Below are 24,194 nucleotides of genomic sequence, written 5' to 3'. Positions count from 1 at the left end.
CGGTAACCTGAATTAAAAATAAAAGAAAAAGACAACAAAAAACACCAGTGTCTGGAGCGAGGTAAAGAGGCAAGCAAGCAAGCCTGGCTGAGGAAGACAGCCGCAACAAACCTGAGTATCTTATCACTTAACCTACAGGGGCGTTATTTAGTTAGCTGGGGAATCCTAGGCAACCCTGTGAGTGTTAACGAGGGAATAATAGAGTGTCATGGAAACCGCAGCAGCACCTTTTGTTTGTAGTTTGTTTAACAGTGTTTATTTTCTATTTTTCTTTTGCCTTCTGTTTTATACTTTATTTTCCAGCACCTGTGCTAAAAGAACTGTGTCTGTTCCCCCTGGCTAAACACTGAGACTGCCTCAATAGTTACCGTTGACGATGGTATTCAAACCACGGCACAAGTCCGCCACCTAGTGCATACAAATAATTCAGTGCGCCGAAGTGGCGTTTCAAAGAAACTTTTTGCCTCCTGTTTTCAGTGAGTCACCCACACCCACTCTCACACTAGCACTCAAGGCTGTGACAAGTTCTTGCCAAGTTCTTCTGCATCAAAGTTTAAATAAAGCCTTTGAAACCAAAACATAAACAGCAACAAAAAAACTTGGTTATGCTAATGAAGTAAGTGTTTGTTTAAAGTCTTTCTCATTGGCATTTGACAGGAATAATTGGGGAGGAACTCTTGGGAAACATTAAACAGTATACATTAGGCAAGGAATTGCTCAGAATGTACTTGCTCCTAGCCAAATTAAGTTGTTTCTTACTAGTTTTGTACTACTAAAATGCGTTCCTCTCAGAAAATTTAACTTTGTCCTTTCAATGCAAGATAAGGCCCCCTTTTCGTAAGCTTCAGGGACCAGGAGCATACCTAGAGCTACAGTACCATACTGTTCAATAAAAAAAGTGTCTTTGCAAGCTTCGATCATTCTTTATATAACAAAACTAGACGCATTATACTATTCTTCAAATGCTTCAAATGTTGGCTCTACAGTGAAAATTGCATTCTAACCCTTTACTGCCTTGTAACACTAGTAAGTCACATTGGATAAAGGCACCTGCCAAATAAATAAATAATAATAATAATTGTCTCTTCGGTTCCCTTGATTCCCAAATTAGCACTGTTGTCTCTCTGGCTTCCCAGGATGTATGTTTTTGATGCTTTAATAACTAGAGATTTTTCTTTGTATGTTTGTGAGTATGACCTCATATTGTTGGTTAACAGCTAACTTGGAAGAGTGGGTCATGTATACTTGTCTATGCACCAGAAATTAGTAAGCAGCTCTAGTCCCATATTTCCATCTGCACCATGAAACTAGTCTGTAATATCATTTAATATTGTTCCAGTATCAAACTGGGGGAGCCGCCGGTTCCATCTGCAATCTACAATCCATCTATCTCTGACAGTATACTGTAATGTTTTCACAGCAAGCATAGCAAAGGTAGCGTTCGTATATTCAGAGATGAAAAAGTGAGAACAAAACATTTTTCATGTATTCAAGAGAATTTGATAAATATTTTAAAGACTGGTAGACAAGAAATTTGCAACCTGATAGTCATTATAGTCATCCCCACAGAACCAGAAATTGCAGCCAGTTATATAACCCTTGACTGTCATTACACATGTGTGTGCACAGTGCAGGAAGCTTAATTGGATGCATTTAGCTTTTGTTTAATTGATTCCTTTCAGAATTGTTTGTAGAATACTATTCTGCACTACAGCACAAAATAACTAAGGCCCAGGCTAGTCTGATCTTGCAGAACCAGTGGGGGTCGCTGAAGCATGATTAGGTGGACTATCCCCAATTGATCTTTTCCCCAAAGCCACAGATTACAAAGGCCCAAGCCGCAAATGTGGGCCTCCAGCTAAGATCTCAAACCTTGATCACATGGCTCACCATGGACCACATTGTAGTGCTTTTTTACTAGGTAAGTCATTGTGGACCCAAGAAAAAAAAAAAAAAAAACTGTTTAATTATACAAATAATTTGATAGTCAGAAAACCGGTTCTTATAAATAAAAAACAGACTACTGGTGTTTTCTTCTTAGCACAGCATTATTATATAGTAGAGATGTAAAAGTCGAAATGAAACCAATTCTACCTCTGTCCACTAGAGGGACTCACTGCAACTGAAGTCTTTTTATTTAAAGCATCATACTGTACAGCAGGAGTCAATAGCAGGAATGATGAGTGCTAGTTAAGTGCTCAACACTACAAAGGCAAAAATTATAAAGCTCATAGGAGCAGGACTTATTTAGCTTTGGTCCCTAAAATGAATGAAGTGAATACAAGATTATTATAATCATTTCTTGGACACTTATTGCAATGTTGGGTATACGAATACATTTGAAAATATATACCTTATTACTTTTTTTCACAGCATGACTCACAAAACATTCTGGAATCTCACCCAATTTTGCATGTGAACAGCCTGTAATAGCAACTTATTCCCATGCTTTACACAGGCGCACATGTCTCTTGTTCTTCCGTAATATAACTGAATTTCCTATTTTGTATTTATTTTTTTTACCTCACCAAACAATGCAGCTTTTTCCTGTTGACAGGAAGCTTACTTCCCTTTAAACCATGAGAATGATATCTGTGATCCACAGTTCACTATAGCACCATAGAATATTACAATATGCTGTCAAATATTATATTTCATATATAAGACAAGGTGATGCTGTATCATAACAGTCTTCCAAATATAGTAGCTAGGGAGACTGTTGTTTATAAACTCACTCCAAGCTTTCCGTCAACTAACATCCTATCATATTTTATTAAAATGATTTACCATTAGCAAATGCTTCCTTCAAATCAACCAAGCTTTTGTATGCATTCAATAAATTACAATTCCTGTCGGTTAAATTCTTCTGAAGGTGTATTACTTCCCACGTCAGTATGGGGACACTACAGCCAAATGAAAACGAGTGCATGTATGTCTGAATAAGTAATGTTAAAGTAAATGGCCCAAATGGCCCTCCCAGACAGCTCTGGAAAAACAACTGGTGTAAAATCAACAGGGTCTAAGTCAGTAAGGTGTTAGACTAGATTTAGCATTGGAAGCAGCACTGACAGGAATTGTGACAGGAGGTGAGGTTTTATAGCTTTTAATAGCATAGAACAAATATTAAACAGACAGTACAATCTATACTGATTTGAGGTCTCTAAACCTAGTTTGTGATTTTTCAAGATTTTACCCTCACACAACTCCAAAAAGCCATCATGCCATCCACCACAGCTACTCCACCCTCATATCCTCTAATTTAGTATAATGACTAAATTCACAATGCACTTATTTACCCAAAAGTTTAAGAAAATGATGTTTGGAGTATAGTGCATAGTCGGCATAAACCCAGCATGCTGTTAAGCAATCTGGCAGTGTAGCCAATGTGCTGTTAACATATTTTGAACAATGATACACAGCAAAGGATACATTTTGGTCAGGCAGTTGAAATATACAAACATATGGTGTAAACAACATCTGCATTCATGCTGCCTTGTGGTTGGCCCTTACCAATAGCAGAGCAGTAGTTGTCATCATTACTCTGTGTAGATGTGTTGACAAAACTACATATTATCCCCTTGATGGTCTCAATGACGCTTATTGAATGTGTAATTAAATCAAATTATTGTCTTTGTTTGGGCAATCATTTTATTTTATTTTGACTGAGTGTATTGTTCCCATACACATTACAATTTCCTGCAGAGACTGCTATTCAGCAGTCTATGAGTTTTAATCATATGCTAGGGTACTTAAATCTTTAGTGTACATAGTTTTTTTCTGATGGAAGCTAAGAAGACAGTATGTCATTGAAATAAGGTTTAGTGTAGGACTAGGTGGTTATGCTATCTGTGATGTAGGTAGGGTCAAAAGAATTAGACAGTGAGATTTTGGTATCATGACCAACCCTTTCATATGAGACAGTGTTTAACTTCTGGACATACCCAATAATACAAGATAAAGCCCAGTACACTACACTCGAACATTCATAGTTATAAGACCTGTCAACCTTTTTATCATGTTGACACTGTTTTCAAATTGAACATTTTGATAAATATGTCAACTCCTTGAACAACATAATAGATCTTTAGGTTTTGTTTTGTTTTTTTTGTTTGTTTTTTTTAATTTAGTCGTTGCCAATTATTTTTATTATTTTCACCCCAATTTGGAAATGGCCAATTATTTTTAGGCTCAGCTCACCGCTACCACCCCTGCGCTGACTCGGGAGGACGAAGACGAACACACGCTGTCCTCCGAAGCGTGTGCCGTCAGCCAACCGCTTTTTTTCACACTGCGGACTCACCATGCAGCCACCCAAGAGCTACAGCGTCAGAGGACAATGCAGCTCTCGGGCAGCTTACAGGCAAGCCCGCAACCACCCAAGAGCTACAGCGTCAGAGGACAACGCAGCTCTCGGGCAGCTTACAGGCAAGCCCGCACACGGCCGAGGACACCCTGGTCGACCTAACCCCTGGAAGCTCCCGTCCTCAGTCAGCAAAGGAATAGCCTGGACTCGAACTCACGACGTCCAGACTATAGCGCGCATCCACGTGGAGCGCATTTACTGGATGCGCCACTCGGGAGCCCCTATCTTTAGTTGTTTTTGCTTGTAAAATAAGCACTTCGTTTTTCATTTTACAAAAAGAAAAAAAGGTGCAATCTTAAAGTGGTAAAAGCTTTATCATTTAACTTACACAAGTGAATGTATTTTACTGGTCTGAAAACAAATATGCTGCAACCAGATCGGAAGCACTGGATAGAGCGTGACTCTGTCGTGAACATTGCAGCAATGTGTTAGAAAAACATCAACTTCCCAAGCCCCTGACAAATTCAATAGAGAGCAATGTGTAAAGCAGTATTTTCCAAAGAGGAAACGTCAGGCATGGTCAACGATTTTACCAATGAAAAGAAGAGGCACACTGAAGAAATATGTTCGTAATAAATAATACCTGCAGTTCCTTTTGAGGCCTAATTAGTTTTGGCTTTAGTGGTTGCTGTGTCTGTCTGGAGTTGAATCAAAAGTTCTAAGCATTGTCCTTTCTTAGATAGTCAGCTAAAAAGAAAAGGTAAAGCATTAATAAAAATAACTGCAAGACCGACTAGACTATCTTACCTATCTATATACTATATGTACAGTATGTACTGTATTCGCCTGACCTAAGCACCATGTTACTAATGCACATTTCTGACTCCATCTTGTTTTTGCTGTATGCACACAAAGAGATCCAGAGAGTTCATAAAGACATTCAGTTGGCCAAGAAAGAATGCAGCTGACAAAGTTTAACAGTTGGTGGCTATTTTGAAGACAACTATCATTAGTTTAGTAAGATTAATTGACTTGTTGCCTCTATTTCTGTCCAGGTGAGAGGTACTGACATTTACTGAAGCCCAAAATATGAAAGCAATTAAAAGAGGTTACCCACTGTGGGGCCTACAGGACTATTGTGAAGTGTTTCATCTCAAAGTAACACCACTTCCAAGAACACCTTGCAGGAAAAAGCTTTCACCCCTAACTGTGACACGATATGGCTTTCACTCAGAAGATTTATGCAGAACAAGGTAATTTTAAAGTCTGAGATCTCTGAACTCTGTAATTATTAGTTGTTACATAACAATCACCAAGTAATTATTTGGTAAATACAGTGTAATAAATGCATTTTTGTAATTATTTGGTATTGCTTTTTATCTAGTCAAAATACCCCAAAAGAGCACCTACAATTCTCGTTCATTTGAATACAGGCCCAGGAGCAGCCAACCAGCGTTCTTCCTTAATTTAGCATTAACTAGAATCAGGTTAGTTCGTTAGTTGTAACAATTTCATTTGTAGGGTAGACTTTAGGGATGATTTTCAGTTTTTTATTCATTTTTTTTCAAAAAGTAAAAAAAAAGCCGCCACTGGGCTTTGGGTCTTTTGACTGAAAGGCCTGTTTCAGTGTGACTTGTCTTATACTAACAATAGGGTTTGTATACATATAGATATTTGGGACTTAGAAGCAGTAAATAAAAAAGGCCTTTCCTTAACTGTATCCTTTCAGATGTAGGTAGTCATCAAACTGACAAATGTCTAACTGTTCAGTAACAGCCTGGACTATATGACATCAGCCTGCACGGTACATGTATATTAAAGTAACTAGTAGTTTGTGCACTGATTCGATGCCAGTATTTATTGCATCTCCAGATGCTAAGGCCTTCACAGAGGAGCTTTATGAGTGCACCCCAATACATGTTTTCTACTTTCTGAGTGTGAATCATTGAAGGTTATTTCTGATTATGTAAATTTCCTATTGCACACCTTGTAGTTCATTCTGACTTCTAGCTTTTCTTTCTTACTCTCCGCATCTTATCATCTCCTTATCGTTTTGGACTCACGGTTTTACCACATTAATGAGCACTGAGGAACTTTTTGGGAATATGCTTGTAGAGTTACTTTTTAAAAAAGAAAAGAAAAATTAGAATTGATTATATTTGAACATGATTAAAAGAGTCTATTTACATCAATCGTATCTCTGTGTCAGATCAGAGAGCCAGTATATGAAGTGTTTTGGCACAATGCTTAGAAAAGGACTAGCACTGTCCTTCCTGCTCTGCCAAATGTTTCATTACAATGGTTCAGAGAGGCTTTATTCACAGATTGTCATTGGAAGAATTAGATTTTAGCCAATTTGTTATAAAAAATGGAAGCTGACTCCAGCAGAAATTGATGCGCCGGCATTAACTAAACCGCCCTGCTGGTAAATGTTAAGGATGTGTGTGTGTGTTGTGCTAGTATGTAGATGTGCTACTTATCCATAAGCTGTACTCTACTGAATATGTGTAGACACTCCGCACAGTGGAAAGAAAAAAAAACGTTCTTTTTAGGAGGAAATCTTTGGTGGCCCTGATGGAAAGGTCACCCCCGCTCCGGACATACTAGCAATGGACTGATGAGCGGAGGATATTTCGGATGATGAAGAACGAATATAAGCTCCAACTGCTGATGAGATCCAGTGTCCCATATTTTTGATTAGATGCTGGTTGATATTGCTTTTGCAGCTGATGTAGCTGCCCCTATTCTGAATGAATAAAGAGTGTAGAATTGTGGGGGAAGACCTGCTCTGGACACCACAGTGGAGAGATGTGAAGAAAACCAATGCCTTGATACAATGGACCGGTTTGAATTGATGAACAAAGGTTCAGAGGATGAAATGGCCTTGCGTTCTGTGATGTACTTCAGCATGGAAGTGTAGGGGCACAAAGGAGAGTTGATTTTTGAAAGCTGAATACATTGTCCTTGCCGCAGCTGATCCGTTTTTGAAATGCAGAGGAATAGGATAAAAAGGGAATCTGGAATGAGCTTGAGGTCACTGCAGCGGATACCTAGAGTAGGAAAGCTGGAAATAGAAGGATCTGTATATTCAGAGCATCTCAAAAAACCCAAAAATGCAGATAGGCATATGGTTTCCATAGTTAAATCATCGAATGGAGAGAAGCAGCCTTGGTGGAGAATAGTAATCAAGTTGCCGAGAATGTCTAAAGAGATAGGCAGGCGAGCAGGAGTTGGAGCCAATGAGCACTTGGAAATTCCTCGCAGAAGGAGACGGACAACTGGGATTGATAGTATAGCTGGAGAAGCGATGGACATCAAGCAAAATTGGTGTTGAATTCCTGATAAATAGGATTTGATTGTAGCTGGTGCCAGATGTAGAGAGTCCTTTGCATGAACTATGAAATTATGCTCCAGTCCTGGTTAAATGGAGTAGGATTAATCTTGCTTTGGGAGCAGAAAGTTACATAAGAAAGCCCAACCTGTATGAGGATCTGGTAGAAGGGGCAAGTGCTGATACCATGTAATCTTGAGCTGAATTAAGTAGCTTATTGATAGTTAGATTCAGTTGAAAAGCAGCTGATTGAATTGTGGAGTTGCTGCTGGAGATGGCAGAGCTGTAGGGACCAGACTGTGGAATTTGGAAATCTGTAAATGAGAAAGAGCATCAACTGCATTATTATAAAAGCCCTGTAGGTGACGGGCTTGTATTGGGAAATTGTTGAAAACTGAAATCCATACCAGCCGCCATAGTAATTGCATGATAAGAGGGGAACTGGAATGTCCTTTATTTATAATGTGCACTATAGCTATATTATCGCAGTATAATAATAATGATTTCTTAGACCATAGGTGACCTTATAGCTGGGCAGCTGCAGCTATTGATTATATTTTGAGAAAAGCTGTGGATTTTAGATGTGGAGATAGATTTTCAATTTCCTGACGCCATGTACTGGAAAACCATTAATTGTTTAAGAGACCTCTGGATCCCTGAGATGAGGCGTCTGTAAATAAAGCCAGGTTGTGTGGTGCCGAAATGAAATTGGAATTCCCCCTATGTTAAATTTTTGAGTAGTCTGGGGTCTCTGGATTTTAAAGTGACTGATAAATCTCCACAATCCACAACTCTGTGATCCAGAAACTCTGATGTTGCCATCACAAACTTGAACGGGAGCCTGATCGGATCTAACTGAGATGCCGGAAGGCGAGAAAAATTGGGGACTGGAGTGACCCTGGATTGAAACTGGAGGAGAATGGTCTGGTATAGACAGAAAATCTTGAGAATCCTCTGAATCAGAAGACAGATGCTGTAAGTTCTCCATTTTGCTCGATAGAATTTGAGAGTCTTACACTGAAAAACGAAAAAACACAAGACAGCTAGATAGAGGTGGTAAATAAGGTAGATTTAATTGATGAAAGAAGATGATAGGATGCAGGTGGGCCTAGCTCCACCCCCCAAACCACGGGAAGGTTACCAATGGATACCGCATCCACTATAGTTCGAGTTGATGGTTGTAATAAGCCACTGCAATGATCATGTGTTAGCTGTTGATAGAAGACTTTGTATTCCTCAAGCAAGCAAGACCATCGGCTCTAATAAAAACCACAAGCAGACTGCAGACATAAGCAGGAAGACAAAATTCATTTTCTTATCTGGCCTGCATAACTGATGTCTTTGTAGACTTTGAAAAAAGCAAGCATCTAACATTTCCAAGCACTTTGATACCAGCACTTTGCCTCTCAGCTGCTTGATTATAAAGATTCTAGGTTTTTCTATGGTTGTAAAGGTTATTTTTGTGATGTGTACCTTGTACACATTACGGTGTGACATAAAAGATCAGCAATTAACAAATCCATAGGGGCTTATTAAGGAAAAGTGGTTGTCACACCTATAACAATTTAATGCAATGATTAATGTGTTGTCACTTGACAGTCATTGTTACATGATGCCCTGAATGTAAACATGCTGGTTCTTCAGCTGCAACAGATCCAGCAAATCATTCTATTTAAGGATTATTAGGCAGATTTAATTGAAGTGTAGGGATAAGACTGAGAGAATCCAACATGAACGTGTCATTATTTTTTTGTCCATAGCCTTGAAGAGTTTTACCTCTTTCTGAATGTGACTGAAAGTGTATTCTAACACAATATAGACAATTTGACCATTTGAAAAGTGTAATGAATATCAAATTAATGTACTGGTACAGTATCCAGATTCAATCAGGTTGGGCACTGGATATGGAATGATTTCAGCTGTTGAATTGCAAGCTTGAATAAAAGCAATAAAGAAAATCACAGAAAAAAACAATATGCCATGTCTGTCAAGAGAGCAGCGTTGGAGGCTGGGCAGCAGGCAGCAGCCAGCAGCCAGGTGGTCACAGCCAGCAATTTCAAACCTGGCGAGATGGTATAACTAGACACACTCTATCAATGACAGGCCACAAACTGGGAGACCAAGAGTCACAACACCTGCCCAGGATCGACAGATCATTTTGCAGCATCTTTATGATGTCAATTGTTAATCAGCACAATACAAAGTCACTGCACCTGCTCTAAAACAGAGTTTGTCATTTTTTGATCACATCTAGTGAATTTTATCCAAATATAAGTGATAAGTTTCTTTTGATGCTCAAATATAAGTGATACGTTTCTTTTGATGCTCAGTATATATACACACATACACATATACACAATGTATATACACAAGTATTATAAATTGTAATAAGGTAGAAAACCTGTATCCCTATTGAGTTCTTTGTTTTTTGAGTCCAGGAATTTTATAAATTTAAGTTCCCAAGTTCTCCTATCTTGTGTGTTTTTGAAATTGCTCTTTAAAACAAGAACCGTCAGATCATGCAGAGAATGGTTCGGCATGTTGAAATGGTTGCCAATAGGAGTGCTGATAATTTTGTTGCTGATGGTGTGTGTGTAGATTCATCCTTGTCCAAAGATGTTGTTTGGTTTCTCCTATGTAGGTCCCTTTGGAGCATTTACTACATTTAATCATGTAGATTATGTTTCTGGATCTGCAGGTTAATGATCCTTTTATCTCCAGTTTCCCTTGTGCTGCGAGGACAGGTTTTGCGTCTGTTGATATTGCAGGGTTTAGTTCCATTGTGTGCATTGTTTAGGTCAGTTTGTAGTTTCCTCTGAGTGATAAGCTGGGACCGGTTAGGTGGCTGTCTGTAGGATATGAGAGGTGTTTCGAAGAAAATATTGGAGAGGGTGAAATCTTCAGCTAAAATTGGGTATAATTTTTATTTTATTTATTTATTTATTTATTTTTAATCTTTTTCACTGTTATTTATTTCCCTGTATTAGTATTTACTGTTACACTTTTTTACATTTTATTCTTATAATGCATTTCTTTATTTTGTCTTTGTTATTGTCATTGTTTATTATGCAGCCTCTCTCCTGTTTTTTTTTTCTTACATTATAATTGTACTGATTCAAAATGGGTTATTTTTGTTTAAGTTCTGTTGCTACCTTTGAATGTAAACATCAATCTCTCTTTCCTACTTTCGCCTGAAGAAGTGACCTTTGAGGTCTTGAAAGCTTGTGATTAATTATTGTTTAGTTAGTCCAATAAAAGGTATCACATCTCCTTCTCTTTGTCTATCATCTCTGGACTAACACGGCTACCATTTCACCTATCAATCTACTTGATTTATAATTCACGTACTAAAGAATGAACTTTTGTATACAGGCCGTTCACTAAAAATGTCAGCAGTGTTTGTGAAACGTAATACCACAGTGATTGCTTTATTAAACAATGAACCTTGACCAATTACAAAAAAAATCTCTTTATCCACAAAAGTTTTATTCTTGAATTAGTACTAATAATACAAATTATCTTCTTTGTCATTTTACACAAATGTCAAAAGAAATCATCTTCCTATGAGCAATAATGAACACACCCAGTGGTGGTAATGAACACACCCAGTCATGACAAGAGGGAGTCAGTCTTGTTATCATCAGTGAGTATTGAGTGAGGATATGGTAACATGTAGGCCGTATCCTGGTTTACATAACCATCATATATTTTCTGACAGTTGGATTCTTCTTAAACCAAACACATGGCTGTTAGCTGATTATTATCTGCATTCCATTTTGCAGAACTGTTTTTCTATTATTGTACAGGTTCATTGCACAATAATAAGTTCCTGCTGATTTTACCTCCTCAACCAGAGCCAATGTGACACTCTCTGTTACCCTCAGACAAGATTGACAACTAGGATGCAAACTATCCCAGCTCCCCTGAAATCTTGCCTACTTACAAATGAACCCCCTATTTCCCCAAGTTGTATGTGTACGAATGAGGGGGAAGGGTCTGCTTACATGCTTCTGATGTTTTTTTTTAGCTATTTAACTCACAATATATTTATAAGCATAAACACATACTTACAGTACACTCACAATAGGTTGGTACCCACCATCTGTCTACTGATTAGTCTGAGCTTTGTAGGGGAGTTACTACTTCCTTTGTCACAGTGCCCTCGGCCTGTGGGTATAACCACCAGCTGTGAAGAACAGAATGTCACTGCCAGCCTAGCATGGAGCACATCGGCATGGAGACTCACTGTTTGGTTCTGCCAAGGGATCAAAAGCCTTAATTTAATTATTTAACATTACAGGCAGGTATTTTGAATTCTATCACACAGGGAAATGCACACTGATAATCCCTTGCAGAATATATCAATATTCCTGCGGCATCAGGACCAAATCTACTTTACCACCATTTCTGGTAAAGCTGTTGTCTGCTGAGGATTATTAAGTGTAATCCTGAAACTATAGTAGTATTCCAATGGTATTTTCAAATGTTTATTGTAAAATGTATGTAATTACAATATGACTAGAGAATTTTTGATTACACATTACATGTATTCAGAAAAAGCTAGTCAGAACTGACGGCAAGCAGCTGGATCCCCTTCTCACTATCTAGCATTTCATTGTCCTCTTTTTTCACTGTACTGTATTTGGTCACAGCAGCAAACATATGAATTAATAATTTAGAGGAATACATATGAGAAAGCGCTGTGAAAAGCTATTCTGACCTGTTGCTCCCCAGGCACTACCACTCACTCAGCAGTACAGTTGACCGCATGCTATTATGCCCATGTTCAATGATGACCGGAAGATTCTATTGTTCACAGCTGGTAAGCTCACCGGATCTTTGCACATGCATCTCCTTAATACGGCTGACTGGCATGACTGCTCTATGATTTCTTGGAATCCTGTAAGATTTATTTGTATATACAGTAGGGCTGTTTGCTTACTTACTTTTGAAAAGTAGCTTAAAAAACAAATATTATAACATGAAACCAAATTAGTCAATAATATCATATATTAATTTCTACACTAGTGTCATAACCTTATTTCTTTCCTACCATCTGGCACAGTTAAATTAAATACATTACATTGACCCTTAAGTGATCTGTAATTGCAGTTGTTCATTTTGGCCTGAGCTAATGGGATCTTACTTTTAGCACAGCAGCAGCCTGGGGTCAGATACTATCATTTCTCTATCATGTCTACAGTAAAAAAAAAATCTTATTATTGTTTAAAAACAAGGCTAAATATGCACACCTTTGCATTATTGCAAAAGCCATCATTCTCCAGTGGGCCTTCTCACTTTTCAAAGACAAGTGTGTTTTCCAGAAAGATCTGCTATGCCACAGTTTCCATGCTGGCCGCTTAATTATCAGTGTTATGAAGAAACTAAGTCGGGAGATGACAGTATCCAGGAAGGCAGATGAACAGTAGTCATCAGTTATAGTAGCTGTGCTTTCCAAACACATTAGCAAAAGGTCAAGCGACAACTCTCAATTAACACACAGTCAGCCTCCTTCATTTGCATTAGTCAATGCTGAGGGGGCCTATCCGATCACATTACATATTTTGTTGATGGAAAAAAAATACATACAGAGAAAGGAAAATCAGTTAAAATCATTATTCAATTATATATATATATATATATATATATATATATATATATATATATATATATATATATATATATATATATATATATATATAGTTAAGAATTGCATTATTTTTTAGTATTACTCTGTTACTAGTGAGTCTGAATACTAAGTTTCATTCATTGTGTTGAGTTTGAAAAATAGTCGGACTGACAGACACAAATAAAAGCTGTAAACAGGAGTCTTTTTGAGAACTTGTACTGTATAATAATTTATAGCACAAAACAGAGTCCGAAACCACTCAGGGACGCTACATATATATATGACTTATTTTTTTTTTTCAACATAAGGTGGCCAAATAAATGAAGTTTAACATAGCACTAGCTTATACTTTAAAACATGTTATGACTATTTAAGCAAATTAGAAAAACAGTAAGGATAACAAGCTGCACTTTTTAAAAAACCTTAAATCCGTTAACCTGTTCTGCAGTCCTACAGTACCACCAATTTCGAACACCATTTCCATCACTTCACACCAATTTAAATCAATTATTAATACTGACTATTAAGCTTCTAAACACAAACTTACTATCGTACTTACAATCAAGGGGCATTCAACTTATTTCATAAGATATACAGTATTTGCAAAACAAAAATAACTGCAGTCTTAGTAAACTTTCCAATATCTATATGGGGCTCAGATCAGTGAGATGAATGGACGTTAAACCAGCCAAGCATTGTCTCCAAATGACATTGAAATGCTAAATCCTGTATTTTGGACCTTGGTGATACTGCAACAGGACCATCACAGCCTTTTTTACCTGTGTATCCAAAAACGGTCTTTAGTAAGCAAAACCATTCATTTTAATCAGAATATTGAAATAGGTTTTCATATTTAGAGTACAGCAAGCAGGCAGATGCGGTTTTCTGCTTTCCTTGCAGACACTTTTTCAGAAGTTCAAAAGATCCCGCTTTCACTGAAAATGGAGTGAAGGAAAATGGAAAAATCTAAAGAAAAAACTTCAGAAACATTCATAATCTGGCACCACAAACAGTTTTCTGAAAGGTGGCATTTGTTCAAACAGTTAAAGAAGTATGTTCTGACTGTAGCGTCTTTAACAAATTCTCACAAAACAGTGATGTGTGAAAACAGACAGTATGCTATGAAAATATTTTGCCACAAGTTCTGTAAAATCAGATTTGGATCAAGCTGTTTGTATAGATAACAACAATTCAAATAAATGTAGAAATTGTGAAGAGGATGTTCCAGGCAAGGGAATGAGCGAAAAGATTCAGAGTTTTTGTCGGCTGCCTCCTGCAGCGGTATGTGGGGCTCAGATCGGCAGGAAGAATTGATGTTAAACCAGCCAAGTACTGTCTCCTCCAATGACATTGAAATGCAACTAAGTCCTGTAGCTGTACTACAGTGTTGATTTTCATATCCCAGCTGCCCTAGCAGTCTGCCGGTTGTGCATTAGGAAAACGAGAAATGTTTGTTAGACCTGCTTTGTGCGGAAAAAAAATCGAACAAATATTTTTTGTGTTGGTCAGAACAATTTCTTGTGAGGGTTTGGCCAATTTATTTTGGGGAGGCTTAGCCTCCCCAAGCCTCTTATACGTGCCACCTGTGGCGTCCACTCAATCAGAACTCACGTCTTGGAGTATTCCATAGTAGCCTATGTGATGGAACGGTGTATGGCAATGACATCATTGATTTTTTTCATGTTATATCTTAGTTATTTGATATTTGTATATGGTTAAGAACTGTTTGCCTCAGTTATTTCCTGCTTATAATTGCACCAGGTTATAGTAGTCTCCCTTACCAGGTGTTACATATATACACAGGGATTCAATACGTTGGTCTTTGTAAGAGATGGTATTTCTGTACAGGTTGTCTTTAATGAAGGCTTGGCTGCAAAAAAAGTATCCAATGTATATGTATTCTTTTGCGAAATGGACCAGGGGGTCTCCACTCAGTCAGCTCTCTATTCCTTCTACATATGATTCAGTGGTGTTTGTACACAGTTTTTGGTCTTTCTGCTGGAGATTTATAGGGCGTCGAATCAGATTCAGCGTTGGCCCCTGAGTATTTTGAAAGTATTTGTTATGGAATTAAGTTAAGCAGATGCTATATAGAACACAGCTCAGAAATTAGAAACAGCAGGCTGAAGATAGCTATGTTCTTCAAAGTGTTGACCATCTGGATCTGTGCTTATTCTGGTACTATACTAAGAGACTACCTCATCATTAGGTCACAGGCAGAAAAAAAATAACTTTTGTTGCATAACTGACAGCTGCTGATGAGAGCCCTCTTGATCTGCCGTTGCCCACTTGAAGGATACTCAATTTTCACACACACACACACACACACACACACACACACACACACACACACACTGTCCAGTGAAACCATACTGTACAACAGCCAAGTATGTTCATGACAGAGATTGTAACAGGATGACAGCATTTAGCATTTTATTAGGGGGTGTGATAAGACCCAAAGCTGGTTCTTACTCAGCCCATGAAACTTCATTTCTTGGAGGAGAGTGCTGAGGAGTTTCGGAGTTTCATTTCTCCTGTGTGGCTCCCAGTAGCAGAGAGTACTGGTTAACACCTGTTCTCGCCTTTCAGCAAGGGATTTGGAACTAGTTTGACAGTGTTAAATTTAACCATGACTGACAAAACTAGAAGTCCCTCCGTTTGCACACTATGGCTTCTCAAATAGGCAGCAGAGTGTTCTACGTACCACCAGGTCTGTGAATAAGCAGCAAGTCAGAACCAGCCTGTTATAATTAGAGCTCATTGATTCTGAGATTATATCCACACAAAGAACACCGTGTTCAAGCCACAATCCATATTCTCACATGGCAATACCATGATAATTATGGGAAAGACTGAAACAGACTAATGTCTAATGCTTGTGGTTCCTTTTTTTGGATGGTATTTGCCTAAAGACAATATAAAGTAAAGAAGTCACATTTTCAGTATCTAAAAATCATTCCAAGGGAATTTAAAACATCAACACCTTGAAATAAATAAAAAAAATACTATAGAAGTTATCTGCTGTACATGATATACAAGTTCATACATGAAGCAAACATGCTTGTGACACAGCCCACAAGTAACTCGTCAAAATACGCATTAAAGAATGTCATTTAGCGAAACTTTCTTTTCTTGCATGTTTATTTAAACCAGTTTTCATTCATGGGTGACAAATGTGCCTTAAAGTGGTTCCGAAAAATATAGTGCTACACATCCCCACATGTTGCTACAACTCTTTAAAAAAGTATCTGTAATTTTTCTTTTCATTGTTAACATCCTGACAACTTTTTGCACTTATAACTTTAAAGTCTGTTTCAAAGCTCTTTTCAAAATGTCCAGTCTAGTGCACTGGGGTTTGAGATCTGTCCTCTAAATCACTGCAGGAAGAGTGATAAAAAAATATATATATAACAAAGTACTCTGTTTTTTCTGTTCCGTACCACATCATGGATCGTTATTGCTGTGTTACCTGTTTGACGATGTGGGCAATAATCCTTACACTACCAGTGTTCTCAGCAGTCAGGCAGCTCTGTGGATATGAGAAAAACAGCCAACCAGTTTTATGAGGAGACCAGAGAGAGAACTGTAACAAGAGTGCCCTGAAACTGTACATTTATTGTTGTGATGTCCAGGGGTTTCAGATAGTTACAAAAAGGCTCTCTCGGGAGACCCTGACAAAGGCAGGCACTCTTCACAGAGAGTCATACAGTCGGTGGAGCACAGGGATAAAAATAATTGAGCTTTTGTTTTTGTTTTTTTAAATACTGTGTCCTTCTTGTCTAGCCTCCACACATATTTTTGGAAGGTGGTGATCTCAGGAAATCTGGATGTAGATTAATCTGCATACTGAATATTTTTTAACTGACTATTATCTGCCATATTCTGAATTGGCACATTTGCTATGTGGTATATGCAATTACTGTATAAAACGGTAAGAATAGAGTAAGCAAACTCATTGGATAATAATAATATCTTTATATACTGCCTTTCATAGTGGACCACCATCACAAAACACTTTACAGAGGTAGGCTGTGAACTGTGCATTATATGCAGAGTCACTTACAATAAGACATTGATTTCACATCTCATCCGCAGGATTGAGCACAAGGAGGTTAAGTGATTTGCTCAGGGTCACACAGTGAGTCAGTCAGTCAGTGGCAGAGGTGAGATTTGAACCAGTGACTTTGATGGGATTTGAACCAGTGATCGTCTGGTTATAAGCCCTGGACTTTAACCACTGGACTACACTGCCTCCTAGTTTACAAGTTTTCAACCTGTGCATATATATCACCATACCAGCACAGTTTGGATGCCTGATTCACTTGACAACCAATTCACTTTGGGACGGTGGTGTAGGGTGAGGGGTGCAATTTTATAAGTGTAATAACACACTCCAGGATGATCATATATGGTCCAAAATCTTCAGACCTGTGCTGTTTAATGTCACTTGCACATGGGTGCACACTAAAGTGTGCTTTGTGACTGCGTTTGCACAGCCACATGGGATTGATTGTTGGATTCATTGTCTAATTGTTTAATTGTTTGATAGAAAAGTGTGGAATGTGGCCAGGTGGGAATTGAATGATTGAAGTCAATCATTCCGAGCCTCACTGGAATTCTCTTAAACGACCATTGTTTATTGTTCTAAAAAAGATATAAACCATTCCATTAATTTATTTTGTATTTATTTTATTGCATGTTCTCCATGTGACATCTGGGGTTGGTTTTATTAAATTAGGTAAACTGATATTTTCACTTGTTTACATTTCCCCATGGCATATCTGTTGGCTGTTTATAGCATTTCACTGAACTTCAACAAATTGAAATAGTTATTCATGACACACAAAAAACCTGCAATTTATATTTCCACAATTAGAAGAAAATAAAAGAAAGTGTTATTCCACAGCTGTATGTGCTTTACTTCCTGTGTTCGATACCCCATTCATTTATAAACACCTGCACCTAACAAGTGAATTCGTCTTTCGGCTTCTTATCTACTTGTAATATCAAAGAATAAGGTTTAAAACAACACTGGAGTACTCAAGGTCACATGTCAGTAGAGACTGCTCTACCGAAATACCCAGTTCAAGCAGGGTGACTGTTCTGATTAAACACTAGCATATGGGATATTACATCATTGATATGTGCCCTTCAATGATGTCACAACAAGCCACCACATGTCTCAATATTAATTAACTTAAAAAAAACAAAAAAAAACCAAAAACATTATGGTCGACAACACAACACACTGTGAAAATGAAAACAACAAAGTATCTATTTAAACTGCTTGATATACAGTATGTAATTACACAGCTCATGGGAAATACTTGCCTGTTTGGTCAAGGCAATACGTTTGTATATATGTCAGAAGAAGTATGTGCTCTGGATTCTGATTTCAGCGCCTGTCTGCATTTTCCATTCCATTATGAGCAACGTTAGTTTAATCTGAAACAAAAACACATTGGAAATGTGAAAAAACGCCAAGTTATCAAAAGTACCACCCAGCCATTTAAGTAGAGATATCAAAAACACAAGCCAAGTTTCAAGAAAGCATTGGGGCAACCTTGCCCAGCACAAAGCAAAAAGGCACAACTGTAAAACCGATGAAGACCAAGGTTGCCCCAATTGTTTCTACTAACTTGGCTTGTGTTTTTCATGCATCTGATCAGCGTTTATTGTGCCTGAAAAACACAAAACAAGTTAGTAGAAACAATTAGGGCAACCTTGGCCCCCACCACTATTTCTATTTTAAATGGCTGAGCACTTTTGATAACTTGGCGTTCCTCTTGTCAGAGGATGCTGTAATCAATAAAAGTACAGGCATCGCCCTGTTTGAACTTGAAACTTTACACTAGAAGACAGCAGCCAAGATCCTGGGAAGTGTCAATATTATTACAAAATGACTTTTGTCACTATCTATCTATCTATCTATCTATCTATCTATCTATCTATCTATCTATCTATACTGATGCACAATGAGTACGCAACAGTCTAAGTTTTACATCAATAGCTCATTGGGTACATACGAAATGTTATTTGCATTTTAAATAGTGAACATATAGGTTTGTTGATTGTTTGAGTAGTGTTGTACATTGGGATAACAAAATACTGAGCTCAAGTCATGTGATTTCATAAACATGCCTGGTGCTCAGTGTTTGTTATATTTAAGGTGAGTTAAAATTGCCAAAATGAGCTGATTCAAGAATCTGTATAAATAACCATTCAAAAAGGTATTATTTTCATTAACGCAAGAACAGTGAAAGATACGGCCACGCCCCACCTGGTTGCTATCGGCATGATTGAAGGCAGCCTGTATGTGAGAAGTTGCCTGGAGAATGAGATGATCTGCTTCAACAATCAGCAGACTAGTCCAGAGAAACCAGGAAACCGGCTCTGTGAGGGACAGGCCATGTCCTGGAAGGCAGAGGGTCACCACACCAGCCCAAGGCCATTATGTTGACTGTTGCATTGTTCAAACCAACCAGTGGGGCAACTGCGACCAGCCAACTGGCCACAGCTGCACAGGAAGAGCGGTGGAACATCCCATAGCAGTCTATCCAGAGGCTGATCAGGTCTATGCGTCAATGCTGCCAGGATTGTGTTAGTGCTCAGGGAGGTCATACCCGATACTAACTTTGTAATTTTTCATTTTGACAGTGTGTCACGTTTTATACTAGAAACTTATGATTCTTTGATCTCTGTTTTTGTTCAAATTTCCTGTGGTTTTATTTGAAATCTCTGTTTAAAATATTGTCAATTATTCATACTTTATTCATTAAAACAAGGTAAAAACAGGTACGCTGATGTGTTTCAACATGGTGTCTTCGTCAGAGCGTATTGAAAGCAGGACTCATTAGATCTATTAAATGCACCCGGTACTCATTGTCATTTAACACCTTATCCAATTACTAGAAATAGTAATCTAGCAATCAATGCATTCAATTCACATTCCAGATACTTAACAATCTGCTATATACTACAGTGGCAGCGTATCTGGTCTGCGGCAGGAAGAAATGGAGATGGCACAGGATGCAGTTTAAAGCAGTGAAAACTGCTATTTGTTTCCAAATATTGAACTGAGCTTTAAATGAGACCCACTTTGTCTGTTTTTATTTACCTTTCAGTCCATCATATGACATGGAAGCAGTTGGTGATACTGTACTTGAGATTGAGGTGATGGTATCTTCAGAAACTCCTTCTGGGGAACATTGATTGAGGCGTGCTGAATTTCTGTGAATCTACACTGTTTTACCTGCCTGAGGGAGCACATAAACATTATTTTCAAATTGGAAAAAGGCAACCAAAAAAATGTAATATAACAAAAATTAAATATAACAATATATTGGGCATCAATATTGTTCCCAAATCTTGCCTAGATTTGTTTTAAACTATACAATTGTGTGCAATACATTATACAGTATTACTTTAGTGAAATAAATGAGGGTTTACGGTTTTACATTTGACCATTTAAGCTTCAAAATAATTCTTGATGAAAGTGATAAGTTGAACAACTTGGCAAAAGAAACAAAATGAATGGCGCCATTTCTGAAAAACTAGGTTACTTTCTCCACTAAAAAAAAGAAAATCTTTTCTCCCTTTTTGCTTTCATTCCTGAGTATGTATGGAGCTGTTTTCTGTTAAGAAAGACAGATTTCTGTTTACTTGTGTTCAACATGACCTTGTATGCTGGGGTAGGCATCCACATGTAACTAAATATAACAGTTAAAGCTGGCTGTCTCAAATATGTCCTCCTACAATGACATGTTTTGAGATGTAATTGCTGTCATAAATTAGAGAACTGTAATCTTGTTAACCTGTGCAGTAAATAGGATTATGTAGATAAGTGACAGTGAAACCGCTGCTATGATTAAAGGATTGCTTGATGCTGACTCAAGAATTGAAAATACAGGTATGTGCTTTGAGTTATTCCCTCAGCTATGTTGGCTGCTAAAATATTTATGGAAGAAGCTAAGAATGTCTGATGTAAGTCTTTAATAATGCAGTCACTGGTTTGGCTTTGCTGTGTTGATGCTTGTTTTTCTGACCATGCTGGGGGTTTATTTCAAACTTTTACAAACATTTTCAAGTGTCCTGTTTCTTAAATATCGGACTAATTTAAGAACAATAAAAGATAACAATGAAAATATGTTGTTTGCTGCAATAGACTCTAATTATCACAGAGTGAATCACAAGGGACATTAAGTAAGTAATCTTATAAGTAAGTAAATAATCTCTGTCCATCACACATGCAATATGCCTAAACATTTTAGACAACTGGGGTAAAAATAGGATAACTTGACTAAGAAATAAGTTTGGTCAGTGTGTTTTTTTTTTTTTTTTTTTTTTTGTACATGCTCTTCATAAAGGCTTCATATATTTCCATGCCCTTTTCTTCTAAATTGCTGCCTCATCATTCTGTAAATGCTCTTGTCAAGTAAGTTATTAATATACTGGGGAAGTCAGAGACCATCAATCTACTTGCGTCTCAGCCTTGAGCACATATCCATGGGGTGGAAACTCTGACCTGTTGTATCAACTAAGACGCCAGCATGGTGTCAGGAACACCATCTTTCATATGGAAAGTAAAACTGGAGATGTTTCTGTATTACATACAGTACAGTACATGAAAGCTCCAGTAGGTCTTTCTTCCCTCACCCCAGGATGAATGGGGTAGTCTTTTGAAGCACCCCCAATCCCATAAAACCTTTCATGTCAACACTTGTCATGCTTTTAATCACCACCCGGATGATACCATTTTCCAAAATGCAATTGTATCCTTTCTTACACAATTTTACTAAACTTTTATATGGTCCCTTGCCAACTTTAATCCAGTAGACAAACATTTTGACAAGGCGGCTCTCTCAGTATCTTGAGCACTGTACAACATTCTATTTTGTTTATTGGGATATAAAACCGATTACAACTAGACTGTCTGTCTAAAGTTATGGATGTGTCATTTCCCACTTGGGTAATCAGTAAGATACTAGTATATGTGTTTTCTAATTCCTGCAACTACAAAATAAAATAGGGACAAATTGGAATTGGTATATAAGCATGTTGAATGATCAGATGTGGATGAGATGGCAGTAATAGAGCGTTCAACCTCAACTCACCTCCAGGGGGCAGAATCCATAACACAGCTGAGCCCTTTACACTCGCTTGGATCATTCAACATATCCTGCTAACAAGGATTTCTAAACTGATGGACCTCATGATGACAATACCTCTATAACAGCAGCAGCTATGACACTGCATTAAACACACTTCTCAGGAACACATGCTGTTATTTATGAGTGAGAACTTGAACTGAATTCTGAAGCTCAGATGGGCAAATAGGCAGTGCAGTGATATCATCCTTGGTCTGTTTCATCTACTGTATATCATCCCATATAAAAATGAAAACCTGAAATGTATGGGCCTCTTTTGCATGAAAGTAATCCTAAGTCTGTGACAAAATAGGAGGCTGTGTGGTCCAGTGGTTAAAGAAAAGGGCTTGTAACCAAAAGAGCCTCGGTTCAAATCCCAACTCAGCCGCTGACTCATTGTGTGATCCTGAGCAAGTCACTTAACCTCCTTGTGCTCCGTCTTTCAGGTGAAACGTAATTGTAAGTGACTCTGCAACTGATACATAGTTCACACACCCGAGTCTCTGTAAGTCGCCTTGGATAAAGGCGTCTGCTAAATAAACAAATAATAATAATAAAATGAATTTCCTAACATGGAAGACAATGTTTTATGAAATGGAAGAATTCCCTAGCAAGCACGTACAGGTTTTTTTTACTGTGATAAAGATATTCAGAAAATATATTTGGAATTCCCTCTTACACATTTCTGAATAACTGGGAAACTTGCTTTTTGGTAACTTTATAACTTTGACCTATTAAATATTACTGTGAGAAAACCAATTGAACACATTTCAAAGCATTGCAGTCCTATGTGTATACGGGTTTCCACATTGCTCATGAATGTGCTCTTGTATTCATAAAGATGTGTAGGCAGTGATGAGTTACATAAATTCAGTGCAAACCAGAATACTGTATTTTTTGGCAGGCATCCAATTATTTGTACAAGTTTGGGGGTGTACTCATACATTTCTGTAACCAATCACTGAATTGTTGTTTTGAGTCTTGCTTACAGGCTCAAGCAGCTCTGTTTTTGAAGATAACTCCTAATATATTGTTGTCCTTGGTTAGGAGAGTGTCAATATGGGAATTTAAAAAGGAATGAAGAGTGCTTGTCAACAGACTGTAAAATGCTGATTAATTAATTTATTTTTAATCATTTGATGGAGGGAGTTGGTTTTGACTCACATAAACATAAATACCGTTTTAATAATTATACTGTAATGAGCAATTTGAAATCTAGTAAAAACATCGACACAACCCGTGATTCAGGATTGATGGCTGCCATTGCCCAGATATCATTATCTCACAGAAATCGACGTGACACCCATTTTTTTCCCTTTTAACAGTAGGTTTAATTGATGCTTGAAGGCGACTTTTACAGTTCAGTTTAAATGTTACAGATTTGTCCCAAGTTGCACTGATGTACATTCATATTCTTTCATCTAGAACTCGAAATACTAAGTAAGTATCCTCAAATAACATTGTCATAGTTTTATTTGTACTTCCCCCTTACTTTGTATGATGTTTGCAAGTCTCCTAAGCGGTCCTGTTTGCAATTTCTAAAATACTGTTTGTGTGTGTGTCTGTGTTTAAGGTGCTTCAGCCTTTGTTCAGAAGCTGCTCTTCAGTGCTACTTGCCAGCCACAGACAATGTAACAGGCTAGATCAGCCTAAGAGTTAGTAAGAGCCAGCACCACCTAGTGATCAGCTACTTTTCATACTCTTTTTGTACTGCTGATAATACAGAGTAGGAGTTCACTAGATGGCACTGATGTTCGCTAACATAAAATTGACCTATTTAGCCTA

General features: G+C 37.7%; 1 protein-coding gene across 1 annotated transcript in view; it reads left to right on the top strand.

The window, feature by feature from the left end:
* Window positions 1-5,529: 5,529 nt before the first annotated feature.
* The window catches only part of LOC117414487 (diphosphoinositol polyphosphate phosphohydrolase NUDT4B-like), a 64,983-nt gene continuing 46,318 nt past the window's right edge, over window positions 5,530-24,194 (top strand). The window contains exon 1 of the mRNA XM_059027070.1: window positions 5,530-5,556. Coding sequence (XP_058883053.1) covers window positions 5,545-5,556 — 12 coding nt within the window. The 5' untranslated portion in view covers window positions 5,530-5,544. The remainder of the gene's footprint in view (window positions 5,557-24,194) is intronic.

Source organism: Acipenser ruthenus, chromosome 7 (genome assembly GCF_902713425.1).
Source record: "Acipenser ruthenus chromosome 7, fAciRut3.2 maternal haplotype, whole genome shotgun sequence".
NCBI classification, from domain to species: domain Eukaryota; kingdom Metazoa; phylum Chordata; class Actinopteri; order Acipenseriformes; family Acipenseridae; genus Acipenser; species Acipenser ruthenus.
This window is presented reverse-complemented; position numbering and strand designations above follow the sequence as displayed.